The 21,737-nt window shown below is 33.3% G+C and overlaps 1 protein-coding gene across 5 annotated transcripts; it reads left to right on the plus strand.

Annotated features, from left to right (window-relative positions):
* The first annotated feature begins 631 nt into the window (after positions 1–631).
* On the plus strand, positions 632–21,101 carry LOC126654811 (pre-mRNA-splicing factor ATP-dependent RNA helicase DEAH1-like). 5 transcript variants are annotated; one of them, XM_050348805.2, is made up of 28 exons: positions 633–808; positions 1,170–1,277; positions 1,453–1,583; positions 1,888–2,103; positions 2,228–2,299; positions 2,578–2,664; positions 3,012–3,045; positions 3,162–3,216; positions 3,301–3,360; positions 4,187–4,258; positions 5,118–5,181; positions 5,571–5,653; positions 5,800–5,867; positions 5,961–6,018; positions 6,205–6,262; positions 6,346–6,414; positions 9,766–9,834; positions 10,019–10,108; positions 11,460–11,546; positions 12,513–12,628; positions 12,712–12,778; positions 13,264–14,304; positions 14,715–14,777; positions 18,073–18,196; positions 18,293–18,393; positions 19,637–19,699; positions 19,807–19,879; positions 20,778–21,101. In XM_050348805.2, exons 2-28 carry the CDS (start codon positions 1,181–1,183, stop codon positions 20,816–20,818), a joined length of 3,159 nt encoding a protein of 1,052 aa, XP_050204762.1. In that variant the 5' UTR covers positions 633–808; positions 1,170–1,180; the 3' UTR covers positions 20,819–21,101. The 5 variants fall into 5 exon arrangements, with proteins under 5 accessions (XP_050204766.1, XP_050204762.1, XP_055959700.1 ...); XM_056103725.1 differs by having other exon boundaries at positions 1,175–1,277; XM_050348807.2 differs by having other exon boundaries at positions 634–808; positions 2,231–2,299.
* Positions 21,102–21,737: the final 636 nt, after the last annotated feature.

Consider the following 21,737-nt stretch of genomic DNA (forward strand, 5'->3'; position numbering starts at 1 on the left):
TCAGCTTTGCTGAACTGTTTTTTGGGGTTTATAGCAAGCTTTGCTCTTTTTGGTGCTTTTGCCAAAAAAAAAAATGTTATGGAATTATTTATTTAAAATAGAATTCTTTTTATATATAACTATTACTATTAAATTAGTTAATTGCTACAAAAATATTTTTTAATCTAACAAAAACTCTAAGAAATTTAATAACAATTATACATAAAACATATTGATACAATTGTAATAAATTTAATTTAATTTATATTATAAATCATAAATTAATATTATTTATATTGATTAATTTATTAATAAATATTGTCAATTCACGTTACGAGCCACGTGCATAGCACGAACTGCGAAACTAGTTTAATATAAAAAGTCGCACTCCATTGTTGATGTTCTTAGTATGTAAAGATTTAAAAGTAGTAATAAAAAATAAATATTTAATTAAAATAAAAAATAGTAATAAAAAAATAAATATTTGATAAAAACAGTATTTCATATAAAAATCAATAAATTTTGGTGATTGCCATGAAAAATAAATGTAATATATTCGATTTAATGTGATTTGGTGATATAAAAAAAATATATAAAAACTAATAAATTTTGTTGGTATTTTGAATAATTTTATCAAAATTCACGGTTTCATGATTTTACATAAACTGCTGCTGCTGCTGCTGCTGCTGCTGCTGCTTCTTCTTCTTCTTTTTCTTTAGAAGAACAAATTGAAATAGCATCCTGCTTCAAATCTTTTACACTTACACACAGCTCCTAAAACTGTCTTGTTACGGCTAACAAAACCAAAGCCATTGTCGTCTCTAAAGAGGTTTAGGATTTTCCACTCTCTCTCTATATCAAACTTTCATCTCAAGCTGTTTGTGTTTTAAATGTTTATTTGAAATTCCATCTCCAATTGATCCCTACACTTTTTTCTACTTGATTCAATTTCTGTTTGTTTTAATCAACATTTGTTATTAATCTTCCAATGATTTCTATTTCCTACCCAATTTCAACCCTAATTTGTATTGCAATTTTGTTCGCTCTGCATATTTTCATATTCACTACCAACTTTTAACTGGGATTAGGGTTTCTCTGTATGCTTCAATTTGTTAATTTTTTGTTTTCACTTCGCTGCTCTTCATATGCAATGTTTACCATTTGATTGTTATTTTCTATCAATTTTTCAGTGCAGAGAACAATGGGTGATAGGGATTTGAAGACATGGGTATCTGATAAGCTCATGTCATTGCTGGGATATTCTCAGACAACAGTTGTTCAGTATATAATTGGCATATGTGAGTCACCTTATGTTTTGCAGCATTTTATTTATGATTACCAAACATCATGCGAAATCGCTCTATGAAAGTGCACTTGTCAGTTTGTTCTCGTAATTTCTGGGTTAAGATATCAATATGGAATGGGTAATATAATATATATAGTGTGCTGAGTTAAAGTCACTTCTGGCTGCAGCTAAGCAAGCAAATTCCCCAACTGATGTTCTGGGAAGGCTATCAGAGTTTGGATTTTCAGCATCTTCAGAGACCCGTTCTTTCGCTGAGGAGCTTTTTTCTAGAGTACCCCATAAACAATCTGGTTTAAATGTGAGTTTTTTTTTTATGAGTTTCATACATTTGCACAAAGTTTTATTGTCACTATACTTTGCTTGAAAATATATATAGATTTTAAATGACATTTTAATATATATATAGTGTAAATGAGTGGGTTTAGGTTGCATTGATACGTGGGCAATGTGGTAAATAGGTGAAATACAACTTAAATGTCTAGACCATACTTATACAGTTTTATGCCCACCTAAGCCCACCCATTTGTTGCCCTTAGATGTAATGATAATTCTCCCCGTTGTTACTTGCAATACCATGTATGCATGTTTTCTTTCTTCCCTAGAATTATCAAAAGCAAGAAAGGGAAGCCGCTATGCTGGCAAGGAAGCAAACAACATATGCAATACTGGATGCTGATGATGACGACGACAACAATGGTGATGCCAGTACTTCTGGAAAGACATCCTCAATTATAGTTGCCTCTGAACGTAGAAGAGATGAGTCACATAAGAAGCGATTCAGGAAAAAGATTGAAAGTGAAGAGGATGAAGACAATGAGGCATAGTTTTATTTTCTTAAATTGATTCTTTTTATGGTCTTAATCTTAATCTGCTAGCCGATTTTATTTCGAATTGACATTTCTGTCGGATTTTTCCTTTTTGGGACTCAATTGAATGCTGCAGCAGGTCTCACAAATGGTAAATGAGAGAAAGGTTAAACAGAGGATTTCCCAAGATGAAGAGGATGGTTCAGAGGTATGGTGCCATTTCTGAAATATGCATCTTTCAAGAATATTTATAGCAACTTTTTGTTCAGTTCCTGGTACTCTGTAAGAATGAAATATCATTTTGTGCTTTTAGCAGTGAGATACTCTTCGTTTTTGACGGGTTATATCTTTGTTAATTGCTAGTAATAAGTACTTAAATAAAGTAACTAACAAATTAATTTTCTGTGGTGTGTATATATTTTTGCTTAGCTATTTGTTACTTCCCATTAAAATCTAAATGTGGCTTGTATTTATTCTGCCTTGCAGTCAGAGGAGGAAAGATTGCAGGATCAAAGGGAAAGGGAACAGTTGGAGCAAAATATAAGAGAACGCGATGCTGCTGGAACTCGAAATGTATGTATTGCACATAACAATCTTAATTGTATTTCCCTTGCATTTTAAACTTGTTGTTTCTGGGATCTGCTTGGACTGTTGCGCCTTAAATGGTCATAATTTTCAAAAAATTATCTTATTATTGTTGTCCCTCTTTTGTTACAGTGCTATGCCAAGTGCATAAGCTTTGGCTTCATTCTGGGCCACATATGGTAGAAAATGTATGTGTAGGATAACGTGGATTGTCGAAAGGGAATAAGCTTTTTATTTATTTACTTTGAAGCGAGGTCATGCAAATTTATTTATTTTTCAAATAATTTCTTATATTAAATGTCTGAAGTTCTCCTTATTTGGTATATTTATCACAGCTAACAGAGCCAAAGATAACAAAGAAGGAGGCAGGTATAACACCTTAAGAGTTATACATTAACAAAGCCACACACTAAATAAGTGCACTGCGTTTTGCTTGTAATATGTTAACTCTTCTCTGCAACTCCTTCCTTATTTTGATGCAACAGAAGAGGCAGTGCGAAGATCACATGCTTTGGAGGAAAATGGAATCGGCACTTTGAGGTTTGACCTTTAGCATCACTTACTTCTGTGGCTTTCTTTTACTGGTGAGAAAATCTAATCCTCTTTTTGTTGGCTTTGATTCAGAGATGTATCGAGGCAAGAATATCTTAAGAAAAGAGAACAAAAAAAATTGGAAGAACTCAGGTAAATTTCATCTAGCTGTGATCTAAATCTGTTACTGATTTTTTCTTGAAATATTTATTATGGTTATAAATTATTTTGATCTCAAAATAAAAAATGAAACATCCTTAATATGATTATTTGCAGTAATTTTGAATTTTCTGTATGAGATTATAGTTGTCAAAAAGCACCAGCTGTACTTATGGCCTATGAACAAGACACTATTGCAAGATATGCATAAAAGACTTGCAGTGGTTGTGAAAATGTAGTTAGTAATAGTTGAAAGAATCCAAGCCCTCTTAATAGAGCATTCTCATTAATCATTACTGAAAATTAAGATATTCATTGGACTAGGTAGCACAAGTTATGTTTGCGGAAGAAAACAAACGAATTAGTAGCATTATGTCAGGAGAAATATGATGGGCTATGCTTATACTTAGGTTGGATGGTGAAGAAATCGAGATGATTAAGAGGGAAGATCGGGACGCCAGATTTTGCAGGGAGTAATAACAGAATGAAATAATTAAGATGGCAGAAGGGCAACTTTCGAAAATGATGTGGACAACAGATTATGCATGACAGAGACATAAAGTAGAATAAGAATAACAAAGGCGTGTTCTCGCAAAGGCAGTCAATTAGAACTAAAATTGCTTAACAGAAGTAAACCAAATGATAAGTAAAATAAAAATTGGTCAAGTTTAAAACATGAACCTTAGCATGGTACCTTTAGGTACTGTAGCCCTTAGGCATCGCATTATCAATTGTGCTACAAACTCTCTTTTACATTTTATATTGTTTATGTTTTTGGGGTTACATCTTCACGATTCTTGTTTGTGAACTTCTACTTCAGGGATGATATAGAAGATGAACAATATCTATTTACTGGTGTAAAGCTTACTGAAGCAGAAAAAAGTGATATAAGGTAAAACTTTTGGTCATTGCTTTTGGTCCTGTGTGTTATTAAATACAATTTACTGTCTCTTTTTCTCGTCCCACCTTTACTGTCACCGGCAAACTAGCTTGTCCAAATGATGATTGTAATTGCAAGTCATTGACAATTCTGAAGTAATAATGATTTCAAATTTTAGTTCATTTATGAAAATTTATGGGTTTTTGTGATATAACTGAACAAATGGAAAATAGATCTATTTTTGCCTCCAGCTTCCAGCCTTGATGGAGAACGTGCAAGCACTGGTGGGTACTTTTGTAATTTCTGATTTTTGCAATACAGCAGCAGAAATACAAAATTTCTTTATTAGTATGTGTCCTATTTAGTTTAGAAGTCCTAATTAGTATTGGTTAAGGGTTTCAAATCCTATTAGTATTAGGATTATTTGTTTAAGTCTGTAAATAACAAGTTTATTTTTATGTTTCAGCACTTCAATTTCATAATAAAAAAATATTATTTTCAGCAATCTTTAACGAATTATGCGACTCAATTCTCTAGGCGTGACTCCTAGGCCTTCTAAGTGTCACTCTTAGAAGTCTTCTTTATTTTCCTTCTAATTCTTATTATTCCAGATCTGATTTTCCGATAATTCTGATCTGAAATTCAGACCTAAACCTCAAGTTATTCATTAATTAACCCTACCTCAGCTTTACCCAATCTGTCCTACATCAAGCCTTGTGTGTTTTACTTTGCCAAGCCTTCCTCTCTCTTTTCTTCCTCACTTTCCCTACTAAATGCGTTACATATTAAGACCTAGTTTTACACACACTATATATTATAAATTGATTCAACTAAATATGGTAAAATAATTTTGGCCATCTTATTTTCGCAGTTACAAGAAGAAAATATTTGATCTTGTACAGAAGTCGTCAGAAGATGTAGATGATACTACTGGGGTATGCAGCTTCTTTTTTCTCCTTATTTGTTTTCTTTTCTCCTAGCATATTTGTGATTATTGAACGAGACTCAAAATTTAGTGGCAAATTCTTGTGGCTTTTGACGATATTATTTAACTTATGAATTTTCAATGGATATCAGTGTCATTTTATCTTTCCACAATAGATATGATGATGACTATGATAACATTTAGTATCTAGATCACCATATCTATGCATTTGATAGTATCTGCGTGTAACCATTTTGCTGTGGAAATGGTGGTTTCTCTATAGTAGAATCGGAAACTAGAATTATCTCTGAAGAATCGCATACCATTCCTGATTCAGAAGCATGGAAAACATGTTTGTTGCTAAGTAATTTTATGTCCTATGTCCCCTTTGAAATGCAGTATAGAATGCCAGATGCATATGATGATCAAGTTAGGGGTGTTAATCAGGAGAAGAGATTTGCTACCGTTCATCAGCGTTATGGGTCAGTATGAGAACAAAAGGCTCCTTGATTGGGACCGTAAAGTTTTTCTGTTAAAATGTTATTTTTTTTAACTAGCTCTAAGTTTCCAATATTTGATTGCTTGTTCCCCCTTGCATTGAGGCTTTTTTATCCTCTTCTTTTTGTAGAGATGGTGGTTCCAGTAGCAAAATGAACCCCTTTCGCGAACAGGAGGAATGGGAAGAATATCAGATTGGTAAACCATTGGTATTAGCATTTTCTTAGCATGTTCTCTAATGCAAGGCAACTCTAGTTTGCAACTTATTCCGAATTTGTTGTTATACTCCAGGAAAGGCTTCTTTGAAGTTTGGCTCAAGGAACAAGAAACAGACCTCTGATGATTATCAGTATGTTCTTAGAGTGTCACAATGTTGATGAAATTATTGACTGAGCAATTTCTTACTGTATTTGTTTTTCTGCCTTTAATTAAGTTTTCTCAGTTTTTTCTTCTTTTGTTCTCTTTAAATATAAATGTTTTCATGTGTTATTTATTTTCTATATCATATTTAATTATGATTTCTGGTTATGCTTAGGTTTGTGTTTGAAGACCAGATTGAGTTTATCAAGGCATCAGTGATGGATGGTGACAAGGTAGATCCATCAGTCCCCAAGTTATGAATGGTGGTTGTTTAGTTTGTCTCTGAATTCACAGTAATTACATGTCTTCTATGCAGTTTGATGGTCAATTACCAGCTGAGTCCCTGGATATCTCTGCGGAAAAATCAGCTATGGAGAAGATTCAGGTGCATAATTTATTTTTATCTTTTCGCCCTTTCTGCCTACTGATTGTTCTTTCTGTCTTCCTTAAATTCTCTGATAATGCTTTCTGTCACTAAAAGACAAAAGTTATGCGGCGTGCATCCGGAACAAGTATCTTGGGGCTCAACTTTGCCTTTCTGTTACAACTAACAAAAACAATCATTAAGAAAAAGACAAAACAAGGTTGATTCCATAATTCTTCTAAAATTAAAGTTAATTGCTAGACTTCTATATATAGGTTCCTTCTCCCAGCCTATAATCTCTACAAAGACCTTTATTGTAGTTTGTTCCCTTTGAATAAGCACAATATTGAAATTTTGGCCCCTGCATAAACAATCAAGAATCTCAGTACTCACTCTTCTTATTCCATAGAATCAAAAACCTCCTATAGAATCTGATGAAGAACTGTACTTCCATAACATTTTTTTATTGATCGACATTTTCAAATACCACTAATTGGATTACAGCTCTATTCATAATCGAGCCGAATAGAGTTGAGTTGAAACAACATAAAAATTGAGTTTGACTTGACTCTTCTTATTCCATAGAATCAAAAACCTCCTGTAGAATTTGATGAAGAATTGTACTTCCATAACATTTTTTTATTGATCGACATTTTCAAATACCAATCATTGGATTACAGCTCTATTCATAATTGAGCCGAATCAAGTTGAGTTGAAACACCGGAAAAATTGAGTTTGACTCGACTCTTAAATTCAAAACTCAATTCTAACTTGAACGAGTTTTCTTTTATGAGTTTGAGGTCGAACACTAGTTCAGTAGAACTGATAATCGCGTTCAATTTGATTCGACTTGATTTTCAATATTAAAAATTAAAATTTTAGTATTAAAATTAGAGTTTTATTGTAAATACGTGTAATTATAAAAGATCAAAAAGTAAATTAATCAAAATTCGATCAGACTTGGGAGTTTGTTGAATTGAGTATCTTGATTATTGATGTTCGGAATTAACTTGGCAGTTGACTCGAGTAGCTCGAACTTGAGGTCAACCCGATTAAATTGGGTTTTGAGTATTTTTGAGTCAATTTCGAGTAGTTTGGGAATTGGCTTGACTCAGTCACTCATATCCTTAAGATCATGTATGTCAAATTTCAAGGTAAGTAGATATCAAGAGGCTTGAATCCATCTATTTTACAGTTGAAGTTCTCAGCAACTATGGCCAAATCTGTATGATACATAACATTTCTGATTTATATAAATTTGGTATAAACAGAAATTTGAGTTCTATTGTAAGGCTTTGCAAAAAAGCAAGTTATAGAAATAGATATAGGACTGCGGAAGTAACCATGTAAATTACAACCTGCAACTGATTTTTGCTTGTACAAATATAGTCTCTCAGCCAATATTTAAATATGTATTTTTATTGTTTATAATTGATGGTTCCTTTATCCATCAATAATGATATCTTTTCTTGAAGGCTAAATCCATATGAAAGCCCTTGTACTATACCATTTTTGCTCAAGAAGTCCTTGTATTATACCATTTTTGTTCAAGAAGTCTTTGTACTATTTTATTTGTTCTTCTGAAAAAGGACCTCAAACTCAAAAAAGAAAACTCGTTCAAGTAGAGAATCATTTTAACCGTCTGGTGTCCACTTTGTTTTGAAAGGAAATTATGTATGAATTACTGTCATCAGAAATTTAAAGGTGGTCGTTCTTTGAATAATTTAAGATAAGATTTTAAACTCTTGAGAAGCCAAACATCAGAAGAAGATATTCCTCAGTAATCAACTCAAGTTGAATTCTTAGTTTCTTGGCGATTTATTATAAAAAAAGATCAAGATTAAAATAAATGGCTGAGATCTTATTACGTGATAAATAAATATTCTTCTCTGAAAATTTATTTATTTTTCTTTGTAAATTTTCAAATAATTAGAACAATAAACATTCAAGTCCTGGGAGGTTAGGAATATTTTACAAGTTCGAAGACTTAAAATTATTAAGAATTTCAAATCTCAGCAAAGGAAGGGACTCATAACAGCTATCAAAATTTAGCTATAAGGGTCATATTGTTATGCTATAAATTATTAATTTTTGTTCTTGTACTACGAATGTTTTACGCATATGTACTTTCATATACAACATAGAATAAATTGATTATATAGAAAATGTTGTCAATTCATAACTTCTTCTTGCTCCTACTAGTTAGCATATTAAAATACCCGCTGCGAGACCTTTTTAGGGCTCTAATCTTTCTTTTATTGCCTGTTGGAGCTTACTATGGACCCCTTTGTTGAATGGAGTTTCGCCGAGGGATCAGAAAAACTAATATCGGATAGTTGAATGACAATTTGGTTCTCTTAATTACTTTATGGCGGCTTCATTCTCATTGGCTTATTCCAAAAGGTCCCATCTCCTCTTGTGTGTTTTATACTTCTTTTATTCCTCGTTATAAACCTTAAACAATAGCTCTAAAACAACTCTCCCTCTCTCTCTATCTACACACACACACGTGTAATTAAGGGATCTTCAGGCCTTCTTCTATCAGCTGTTATTGCTTTGGTATGTGAAAATGCATCGACATTTTTGAATATTGAATTTAATATTAGTAAACTGTAATGGAATTCCTTAAAATAATAGAATAATTTTTTATAGGATTTTTATTCTATTAAATTTCAGATTTCTAAGTTGATAAAAGTAGGAAACTTTTATGGCATATTCTCAATGAGTCTTATCTTTGTGTAATCTCTTCAATAGATTATATTTGAATGCCTCCGTGCTTGATATTTCCATGTCCTAATGAACTTATAGGCTTTTGGAATCACTGGTTAACTGACTTGATTTTTAAAACTTGCTTAGGTTTTGGGTCTTGAATGTATGTCCTTGGCATCCTCTTTCTGATTGAAAATATTAGTACATATTTGTTGTTGGTTTCTGGTTATGATTTGGATCAGAGATAAATCCCTTGTACAGCTTTAGGGATCGACAATCAATTTCCTGATTTTGTCAGCAATTTTTTAATTTTATGATTTTATTCAAGATGATATGATTAAATGTGATGGAAACAGAGATTTTTTTTCCCATTTAATTGTGCAAAGGCAAACTGAGGGGTGTGTTTTAGTAGTATTTAGACTCTTAAAGCTTTAGACTCGATGGTTCACTAGCATGTAGCATTTACATAGCCTTAAGTACCAATTCCCCCTTAATTTATTTTTTTTGGAAATCTGTTTGCTTAACCATTTGAATCTGCAAAGTCTTGCAGGATTCTACAGTAGTGAATTATCCTTGGCGTGGAGATAGACTTGATACTAGTTTTCTTATCATATCCTTTTAATGATCATGTAACTTAAATATCTGAGATTGCTTCTAATGCAGGAGGATCGAAAAAGTTTACCTATATACAAATTCCGAGACGATCTACTTGCGGCTATTGAGGAACATCAGGTTTTCGTCCTTTTTTTAATTTCCTGGTCATGCTCTTAATGTTTTTATTGGACATTAATGTCTTGGCATGTTTTATGTACGTCCACTACATGTGCATGATCTTTTTGGCAAATTATGTGTTTTTGGCATATACATAGGTGCATGATGTCTGTATTTATGTTGTTTCTTTTTATTTCTATTGTAGGTTCTTGTTATAGTGGGAGAAACCGGTTCAGGGAAAACCACACAGATACCTCAATATCTTCACGAAGCTGGTTACACCAAGCGTGGAAAGGTATGAACCCTTATTGCTAATATCTGCTCAAAAGTAAATTTTGATAAAATTTGTGCCTATAATTATTGTGATCTTTTGTTGCTCAATCATCTGTGAAAAGGATGGACTAGAACATAATGTTTGAAGTTACTAAAATTTAATGTTTGAAGTGGACCAAAGTTGAAGTAGGGAGGGTAAAACTGATTTCTTAAGAAAAATTCTAAGAGGGCACTGCCATCACTAACCTCTTTTTGTTTCTTTTCCTTCAAATACATTAAAACTTTTAGTTGATATTCGTATTTTAATTTCTTTAGAGGAGGCCATGGATAACCTGCTTCCATCCGTGTTTGTGAAAGCCTTTCAAGTGCCATACATCAGAACACTTGATTTGATGCATCCTAAGACCATCTCCAACACATCTTTATTTTAAAGTAACTCTATATGATAATAAAGTTTTTCTCCAACACAAACTTTATCTCTAACCCTAAAATAGTACTCTCATCATATTACTTTTTATACTACTATAATTAATACTACACTATTTTATTATCTTAACAACTTAACCAAACACAAAGGGAAATTACCTTATATATCTCATTTTTTGAAACTTTTGCAAAAATATCTCTTTTACCTCTAATCTACTAATGAGTTACCGATAATCTACTAATAAACTACCAAAAAGGGGTATTTTTGCAAAAATATCAAAAACTGAGGTATTTTTAAAAAAAGCCCAATTTTAATTTTTTTTACATCTTAATCCAAAAATTAAATCTAACTAATTTTTATCGATAATAAAATAATAAAAAGTTAAATAAATGTACTTTACTATATAACAACATAAAGTAACTAAATTTTACTTAATCAAATCAAATAAATATTAAAAAGAATTAATATATAAATAAAAATTATTTTTAAATAAACACATGTACTAAAAAAATATTACATAAAAATTAAAAAGAATACAATACAAATAATAAAGGAATATGCAGATTTTTAAGTTTTTATTATTCAATCAATTATTGTAAGTCAGGTATAAAGGAATATAATAATAAAGTTATGAAGGTATAGAATCATAATATTTAAATATATATTTTATTATAATATGTAATTCTATAAATTAATATTAATGGATTAAACAAGTAATTTGCGAAGTCGAAAAATTACAAATGAATCTTTATAGAGACGTGAATAGTGAAACTCTACATGTAAAGTAAAAAAGCTGAAACTGCAAAGTGGAGTAAATTTATAGAGTACGGTTGGAGTTGATTTATTTGGGACTACACTCTATTTTAGAGTTGAGTTGGATATGCCTTAATTTTAGAAAAGTACAATCTCATGCTGGATATATGTGAACTTCTATTGTCTTTTACAGGTTGGCTGTACGCAGCCAAGGCGGGTTGCAGCTATGAGTGTTGCTGCCAGGGTTTCCCAAGAAATGGGCGTCAAGCTTGGGCATGAGGTTGCAGCCTTCCCTTTTAGACTTGTGCTTTTGTTGGTTATAATCTTTTATATGTTTCATTTCATGATCCAAACATTTGTCACATTTAAATTTCATGAGCTTTGCTGTGAAAAATCAGGGAAACATGATTTTATGTGTTATGATTGAAGAACTACAGCTACATGATGTAGTAGAATATTTATTTTGGCTGCGATTATGATCTAGTCTTCAGTCTAAAACAAATTTCCTGGCGTAACAATACTATTCTGAAGTTGGGTTTGTTGCAAGTTAAGCTTCAAGTTCTAATATGAATCTTATTGACTTCTCATTTTGAATTTTTTTTTCTTAATCCACTTCTAACATGGCAAATTGGTTTATGATTCCTAGACAACAAAATATGATTTAATGTTTTATATAATATTTTCAAATATTTGTGAATTAGTTACCATATATATAGTTTTTAAACATTTTGACCCTTATATATCAACAAATCAGCGTTTGTTCTCTATTAAAATTAAGCACAAAGTTCTATGCCTGCTAGCATTTCTAGCTTTGTTTCGGATGATGATGCGGGAGTTTCGCTACCCCGCATGTGTAGATCTCTTTAGTTTTCCTCTGGCTTTGGCCATTCTCCTTTGTATCAAAAAAAATAAAAAAAATTAAGCATAAAGTTCCTAAAGGTTTTCTGAGGTCTTTCCAGATTTTATAGTGAAACGGATAATAAGTTCAGATAAAATAAATGTGTGAGGTCTTCAATGTACGTTTTGCAAGTCAGAGATGACATATTGAGAACTCCTAAGAGTTCCAGATGCCGAGTGTATTTGTCCCTAGATTTTGTATTTTTCCATGGTCTGGCTGCATTAGTAATATTATCAATAAAAAAAGAAAAAACATTTATGATTATATCAAGTCTGGCAATTTGGAGTTAAACACCATTATTTTTGCCGATAAATGGACAGCAGTAATGCTTTCCGTGTTATATTTCAGGTGGGCTACTCCATTCGATTTGAAGACTGCACATCAGAAAAGACTGTATTGAAATACATGACCGATGGAATGCTCATGCGAGAATTCCTTGGTGAGCCGGATTTAGCAAGCTACAGGTATGCATGCTTATCTGCTTCGTTAATATTTATATTTTATGGTGTTTGGGCTGGTCTACTTACTTTGTCTAGTATTTTATTAGTGTAGTAATGGTGGATGAGGCTCATGAAAGAACTTTGTCAACCGACATTCTGTTTGGACTAGTTAAGGCAAGTACATACAATCTACTTGATCATTTTGAACACCCAGACATGAGGACAAAATGTGGCTGTAAATAAGTTTCTGCAGAACTTGAACTTCTGCTGACGTGTTTTCATAGGCATATATGATCTGTCTGACAGCATTTGTGTTTGCATACCTCTAAGGCTTGGTTCATGGAATGGAATAGCATGGGATAGAATAGGTATTCCATGAGGAATAGAATAGCTATTCTTTAATTCTTTGAGATTAGTTATTCCACAAAATCATGGAAGAGCAATTCCATTTCATGGAGTTATTAACCATGAACCATAGCACGGAATAGCTATTCTATTTCGGACCTATTCCATGAACCAAACATAGCCTAATTGTTGTGAATGAATTCAAGCATGGTCAGATTTGAATGAACTGATCACCATCCTTGCATTTTCAGAGTCCACTTTTATTTCCTCTAAATCCTAATTATGTTATATTATCTGGTGCTCATGGATGTTAGGATATAGCCCGGTTTCGTCCCGATTTGAAGTTGCTGATCTCAAGTGCAACGCTTGATGCTGAGAAATTTAGTGATTACTTTGATCTTGCTCCAATTTTTAAAATTCCTGGTAGGAGGTTTCCTGTTGAGATACACTACACAAAGGCACCAGAAGCTGATTATCTAGACGCAGCAATTGTAACTGCGCTTCAAATCCATGTGACACAGCCACCTGGAGATGTTTTAATCTTTTTCACAGGTCAAGAGGAAATAGAGACGGCTGAGGAGATCTTGAAGCATAGGACCAGAGGTTTGGGGACCAAAATTGCAGAACTTATCATCTGCCCTATATATGCAAATTTACCAACTGAGCTTCAGTCCAAAATATTTGATCCTACTCCAGAAGGGGCCCGGAAGGTTGTCCTTGCAACCAATATTGCCGAAACATCTTTAACAATTGATGGGATCAAGTATGTCATTGATCCTGGCTTTTGCAAGATGAAATCATATAACCCTAGGACAGGGATGGAATCTTTGTTAGTAACACCTATTTCTAAAGCTTCTGCCATGCAACGTGCTGGTCGCTCTGGACGAACAGGTCCAGGAAAGTGTTTCCGGTTGTACACAGCCTACAATTTCCAACATGACTTGGATGACAATACGGTACCAGAAATACAAAGAACAAACTTAGCAAATGTTGTCCTCTCATTGAAGAGTCTTGGAATTCACGACTTGCTAAATTTTGATTTTATGGATCCCCCACCCTCCGAGGCATTGCTAAAAGCCTTGGAACTCTTGTTTGCTCTAAGTGCACTAAATAAACATGGTGAGCTGACCAAAGTTGGTAGAAGGATGGCTGAGTTCCCACTTGATCCGATGCTATCTAAAATGATTGTCGCTTCTGACAAGTACAAGTGTTCAGATGAGATAATTTCTATTGCTGCTATGCTTTCCATTGGAAATTCAATATTCTATCGTCCAAAGGACAAACAAGTTCATGCTGACAATGCCAGGCTGAATTTCCATACTGGAAACGTGGGGGACCATATAGCTCTTCTGAAGGTAACACATGAGAAACATACTTGGTTATGTACATAAAGATGGTCATGGAGGCTTGTGAAATAGTGGTGTAGGCACTATGGTTTACTTATATCTGCTCGCATGCATTTTGACTTGGTAGATAGGCGCATCAAATTTGATTTTCAAATAAACAACAGACACATGCACAGCACAAATAAACAAAATTATAAGAAAAAAAATGATGCTTAAAGTTGTTCAGACTCATATAGGAGGTTTCTTGATACGTTGATAAGTATGTAGTATCTGTTTTTATTGTTAGAGCTTGTTTTCTCTTATACATTCTTGACAAGTTAGGTACTGAAATTCTGTCTGTTTTCTTACAAAAAAAGAAGAAAAGAATTAGATTTCTAATTTCGTGTGATTTTATTCTTAATTGTTTCTGTTTGTTTTAGGTGTATAGCTCTTGGAAGGAAACTAACTACTCAACACAATGGTGTTACGAGAATTATATTCAGGTATGGCTCTACAACCTGACATAATAGTTAATATTTATCTCAACGATTGATTTATAGAGTCCAAGGGGGGCTTGATGGAGACAAATTTGGTAGTTTGGATTGTGTGAACTAGTAATTGCTTAATTAGATAAGGTAAATGATTATGGAGAGAATGTTAGAGACAACACCTGAGAGAGGGGTGAAAAAATAAAGTAGGGGATGCAAAAAGGGAAGCGGATGGGAGGAATTGGAGCAAAGAAGGGAAGGTGTTGAAACTGAAAGGACATAGTCACCATCATTTGATAATTGACATTATTGCGCACTCCGTCAAAGTGTCTAGTAGTTTGCTTAGCGACAAGAAAAACTAGTGCTACAAGAATTCATATGAAAAATCCTAGCATATGAATGGCTAGCTGTTATCAAGTACAATAGTCAAAAGTGTCAAATAATCAATTAATTCGAAGGTTAAGCTGTCAGGTGAAGTTCCAACTATGATTTTTATATATCTCACTCACTCCCACACGTGAATATGCATCGTACTGGAAGAATGCATAAACACAAACTCACCTTATTTTCTGCTCAATTATTTATATAATCAAAGGGTGTTGCTAAGGATCAAACTTTAAACATTTCAATCATAGACGCTCTGATACCATTTCAAATAATCAATCAACCCCTAAAGTTTAAGCTAATAGGCGAGGCTCTAACTGTGGCTTTATATCTCTAATGAGAGGATTGTTTATTTTAACTAAATTTACTGTATGAAGGAGACTAATAATAGTAAAATTGGACATCATCAAGGCTTAATCTACATGAAGGATATGATACAGTTTTCTTCTTTCCTTTCATTGCACCAGTCGTGCTAAGAAGCTTCTTTGTGTTAGATTCCATCTTAAAACCAATTGGTGTTAAGTGGAGGTGACGAACCAATATTTAAACACATGTCCACTCACACACACAACTAATGTGGGATTTCCCACTTTAACACTCCCCCTCACGCGTAGCGTGTACGGGCCGAGCAACAAAGTCCCCCCCACGTAAATCTCACATGGGCCGGGCCAAACTCAAATTGTGTGAATGGACAAGGCTCTGATACCATGTTAGATTCCATCTTAAAACCAATTGGTGTTAAGTGGAGGTGACCAACCAATATTTAAACACATGTCCACTCACACACACAACCAATGTGGGATTTCCCACTTTAACACTTTGTAAATTGTTTTCTTTCTTTATTGGTTTGTAAGCCTTTGCTTGGCGCTAAGGTGCTTAATTTTGGCTGAAAGGCCTTAGGATTGAGTCTTAGAAACTTCCTCTTTATGAAAATAGACCTTTAGGTCACACATAATGGAGGACACCGCCAAAAATTTTGCAAGCTGAGAGTCCTTTTCTTTTTATTAGTCTGTTGAAGTTACAATATCAAAATTAGGAGATTCCGTGTCTTGGACTCGATCAAAATTTGATCACTTGAGGCAGCTTTATTTATCAAAAGTAATTAAGTGATATTTAACACTAGTTCTTATCCGATCAAATCTGGCTGCTTCTAGTAATGGTTTATTACTAAACCGTCTCTCTCTTTCACACACACACACAACCTTGTTTTGCGTTCTTTCTTACTAGAAAACAGGGGTGGATTCAGTGGGGGGCGAGGGTGGCGGCCTGCCCCCTTTCCTCCGGCAAGAGATGAAAATGGGGATAGATCTGCCCCCCTATGAGGCATGTCCGCCCCTCCTCCATTGATGGAAAAATCTCTTTAGGAGCCATTGTTTATTCTTTGTTATAGTGGGAAAAAAGCAGTGTAGGTTATTTTAGAGCTTGAAGAAGGAAAGAAGAAGATAACGAAACAAAAAGATATTAAATTGAGTATTAGCATCTTCTACGTGGATGACTTTGTTTGCTACAATGTATAATAAAACGCACCATGTAACTTATTGCTTTGCTTCTTGGAGATTTCTTTGGGCAAAAGGCTATTATTGGAAAAACTATGCGAGTCTTTGAAATATCATTTTAGACTATTAAACCTTTAAAATTAAGCCAAATTGAACAACTAATATTTTTTTTAAAAAAAATAGTAGACCGTATAACATGTTGTTTAGGCTATTTTTTTAAATATTTAAATGAAAATGTTGTTTGGCCTAAAAAATTGAGAAAAAGAAAAATCGAACAACATTGTTATTTGGCCGAGTAAAATTCCGCCCCCATCCTTAGTAAATTTTTTGGTTCCGCCACTACTCAAAAATCTCATCGCAATTTATAAACACAAGACAGATAATCTATTCTCTCAAAAAAAAAGATCTTAATTTCAAGGGGTTGTCTACATTCAAAGTAAAGCTTACTTTGTTCGCTTTTCACCATTGGATGAGTTATTATCACTTTCATCCAGTGGTGAAAATAAAATAACTTAAAAACAAATTAACTGAAAACAAAGCAACTCTAGAAAAAGCCTAATTTCAACTCAGAAAAGGATACCTCTTCATTATAAAAGCAATTCGGCACAACAGCATAAAGCTTTTGTTTAATAGATGTTCTTCTTCCTATCTACAATTGTGAGACTATATATTTATTTCCCGGGATGGAAATTGTGGCTGTATCTGACATTCGAGCTGGATGCTGAACTTGTCTGTTGTTAATATGCCATGTTCTCATGAAAATGCTGTATGCATGTTTAACCACATAATTTCCCTTAGATTGCATTTTAAATGCAGTTTCGCGGTTTTTAGGAATATTTTGGATGGTTCAGTTTACTTTTTGTTTCATTTTTGACTCTTGTTTAAGTTTTTGATGATTGATTTTATGATTTAAATTTATTTTTTAGTAGATGTCAATTATATGTGTTAAGGTAATATCATGAAAGTATATTTTTGTCCTTATTAAATTCCAATCTTCCCATAAACTTAGCGATGCAAGTATATTAGCAGTCATTGGTCATCTCAATTGTATGACGAGAAAAAAAGAAAAGAAAACTGTTCAACTATTTACAAGTAGCAGAAAGTAATTTCAAGTGCAATTCAATAAGCAGTTACGTAGGGGATTTCTTTTGTAAGTAATCACATTAAATATAGATCACAATCCCTAAAGGAATTTAAATTTGCAAATCAATATGAAAAGACAATGAAAAAACACGATTATAATTTAGAAGCATTATCCATATACAAAAACTAAAAGTAATCAGTTAAATAAGGACAATAAACATCTGTCTATTTATTCTAGTACTTTTAAGTGTTGTAACACCTTTATTATTAATTTGGGGTTCTCCTTGTTAGGGATGTTTATCTCTGATCTGTTATCTTTTTGTAATGCGTTATTTCAATCTTTCAAGGTAAGGAGTATGAAACGAGCTAGAGATATAAGAGATCAGTTGGAGGGCCTACTAGAAAGGGTTGAAATTGAGATAGCTTCCGATCCTAATGATGTAGATGCCATAAAGAAGTCCATAACTTCTGGTAAACTTTCTAGGTGCCATGTATTCTATGTAACTGGGATGTTAGTGCTTTCTGTTGATTTTGATCTTTTAAATCCAATTTTATTTTCCTCTCTAGGCTTTTTTCCTCATTCTGCAAGGCTACAGAAGAATGGGTCTTACAGAACAGTGAAACATCCCCAGACAGTTAATATACACCCTAGTTCTGGGTTGTCTCAGGTAATCTTTATCGACTATTGATTTTTATCACGACAAGCTTAGAAAGTATCCAATTGTTTTTATCTCAAAAGTTTTCCAAAATATGTATAATGTTATCCATCTTATTCTGGTGGACTGTGGAGACTGAAAGTAAACCATAAACACATTTCCATTTGATTTCTTCTCTGGTATTTTGCTTTGCTCATTGCAGATGCTTAGTGCATAGTTTGGGGGTCGAATGACTGAAAATGTAAAAGTTCAAAGGTTAAATAACGCATTAAGTCACAATACACGTCATCTAAGTGCAGCCATGTCAGTATAATTTCGTCCTGTCAGAGCTATTGTTACTCACTCTCTTTTAGAGGTTAAATAGACAAAAACTAGAAGTTCATAGGTTCAATAGGTTAAGCGGAAAGATGAGGGGTTAAATAGGTGAAAGTATACAAGTCTAGGGGTTAAATCATGCTTTAAGCCATTAATTCTATGTTCCGAGTATTGAGTCAAATGGACTCCTCTCTCATCCGGTTACTCTTTTGGAAAAAGTTGTTTCAATTCACTGGTGCAATGTGATATGGCTTGCTGCGGGGCGGGTGCTGTTGGATTCATATGCATTGTAGATGAAGTGAACCATGTTGTTTGATTGACTTGCTCAGGGCATTTCGTGTCATTTTGGTATCCAAATTGCAGATGATGTTAATTTGGGACCGGATCTAATTTGGAGATTGTCAAATGAGAATTTTTAGCGTTAATTTATGCTGCAGATAAAATAACTTTCGACTCATGAATTATTTATATGGTTTCAAAAGTTGTTACATGGAGAGAAGAGACTTTTTAGCCTTTCATATTAGCAAACATTTGTTGTATACGAGTAATGGTTTGGTTAGCAATAATAGATATCGCTTAAGATCATTTGCAGATGTAGTGTAAGGTGTAAATTCCAAAATTGTTTGGTGAGTAATAATATATAATTGGCTCAAGATCATTTACAGACATAAGGTATATGACTATATTATTCTTTGTAGTAGGTCATTCTTGTGGCAGTATGATTTCGAAATATGCAGTATCAATTAATACCCAATTGTTTCACAAGCAAACACTTTTAAAACCAAATCTCTGCATAAGTATGCTGTGAAATTTTTTCTTTTATACTGAAAGCAACATTTGCAGCTACAGTGCTAAAACTTGGGTTGGGTGTAGCAAATGCATCTTAATTTTTTTTTGATACAATGTACACTTATTTCATATACTATTTGGTTATGTTCAGGTCCTCCCGAGATGGGTTATATACCATGAGTTGGTTCTTACAACCAAGGAGTACATGCGGCAGGCAAGTATTAAAATCTGTAATTTCAGATACTTTTATTCTCCAGAGGCTCTTTTAAGCATATGTTTGGTATGGTGATTTCATCGATAAACTTGAGGCATATTTTGCAGGTAACTGAGCTGAAACCAGAGTGGCTTGTAGAGATAGCCCCACATTATTACCAGATGAAGGATGTTGAAGATCGTAATCTCTCCTTATCCCTCTCTCTTTATTGCCTGTTTGTGTGAATGCCGACTTGTGATTTATGGTTTGCCGTTCTGTTGGTAAAATCAACTGCACTGTTATTTGTGATTAACATGAGTCATTACCCCGAAGTGCTTTTATCTACTAGCTATATAATGCATCTTAAACAATGATAGTGACACTGGGGAATTAATAGAATACTGCAAAAAATTTAGGTTCACTTTTTTTTTCTCCTACAAAGACTATGGAATTTATGGACCTACTTTTGAAATTGAAATTATTTTGTTGTGTTGCAGTGTCATCTCCAGTATCATACTTATGGTTGACCTTGCTCTTATTTGATGCATTTTATCCCTTATAGACGTAGAGAGTCATGCCCAGGAGTTAAGAGTCCCCCCCCCCCCCTCTCTTCTTGGACGTTCTTTTCTCTGCTGGTAATTATTTATGGACAGTTGCTAAATTGTGGAAAATAATCAGGGTGCTTTAGTGTTCCCCATAAAAATTAAATGAAAGCACCTGATAGAAGCCAATAGTTATGCAACATGAAGTTCTATTACGAGTGAATCCTGAATGTCATGCGACTGTGCATACCCCTTAATTTAATAATGCTGTCATTCCAAATGGCGTTCAAGAATCTAATCTAGAGAAGGTATGGATTTAGTGAACATTAAACATGTGCTATATTTTGACTGGAAGATGTTGTTTAACGTCTCATTGTGTGTGGCTGTCTCTAGAAAGTGTGGAAATCTTGCCCTTCTTAAGCTTGTTAAATCATGAGATGTGCAAGTTTAAAATACCAATTGGTCTTGAGTGCTTGTTTTGTAGATAGGTTCTTAGTATATATCAAATATGAATAGATTGATTTTTAAATGCTTATCTGCTGTTATGAATGCAACAGCCGGGTCAAAGAAAATGCCACGAGGGGAAGGACGTGCGTGACAGCCAAGTATATGAACAACATTCTTAATCCAAGGAGGAGAGAATTGTATATACAATTTTGTAATATGGAGTAAATACTTATATTAACAAGTAGAGACATAAGACGTATTGTCATGTCCGAAGCCAGTTTTCAAGAAATTGTTCGCTTTTTTTAGTAAAAGCTGCATTGGCAAAGGGAAACAGCTGTAAAACTTCAACTTTGTAGTATTATCCAATGATTAGTGCTTATTATTGCATTGTAATCATTCTAACAGTAATTTCAGCAGAATAGAACTTCTGATCAGTGACCAATTGCCAAGTTATTTCCTTATTACGAGGAAATGAATTTTAACACTGTTATTTTCTTATGAATTGCAGGTGCATGCGCTTAAATATCAAGCATTCTCTATGGTATTTTCGATTTTCACATAGCTCAACTCTTATACGTAATCTATGTGGCAGATCTCGCAGCTTATTTCCGTACATGATTTGATGATATCCCAGTACATGGGGCTGGTATAGAACCGGTCGTGGTACTGAGCAGGTCTTATAATGTTCTTCAAATTGAGGGGCTTGTGCAAATCGAATCGAATTCGATAAATTGGATTGGTAATTTAGTCTGGCTTTGTGTGATATTATAAGAAGTTAAATTTGTCCCTTAGGTTTTAAAAGTAGAATAAATTTCAGTAGATTTTAGTGCAAATTCAACTGAAAATATTGAAGTGAATCAAAAAACTTAATTGAACCAGAATATTTAAAACTAGTCGTAAGTCCTGCGTATTTAAGAGGAACTAAATTAATAATTTATGTAAATAACAAACTTATTTAAAAACATATATAAAAAATTCATAATATGTAGACTAATAAAATAAAATAATAATGTATTTTAATATTAATAATAAATTATATAAAATATTGATGATTTTTAATATTAATACCT

The sequence above is a fragment of the Mercurialis annua genome, linkage group LG7, assembly GCF_937616625.2.
Source record: "Mercurialis annua linkage group LG7, ddMerAnnu1.2, whole genome shotgun sequence".
NCBI lineage: Eukaryota > Viridiplantae > Streptophyta > Magnoliopsida > Malpighiales > Euphorbiaceae > Mercurialis > Mercurialis annua.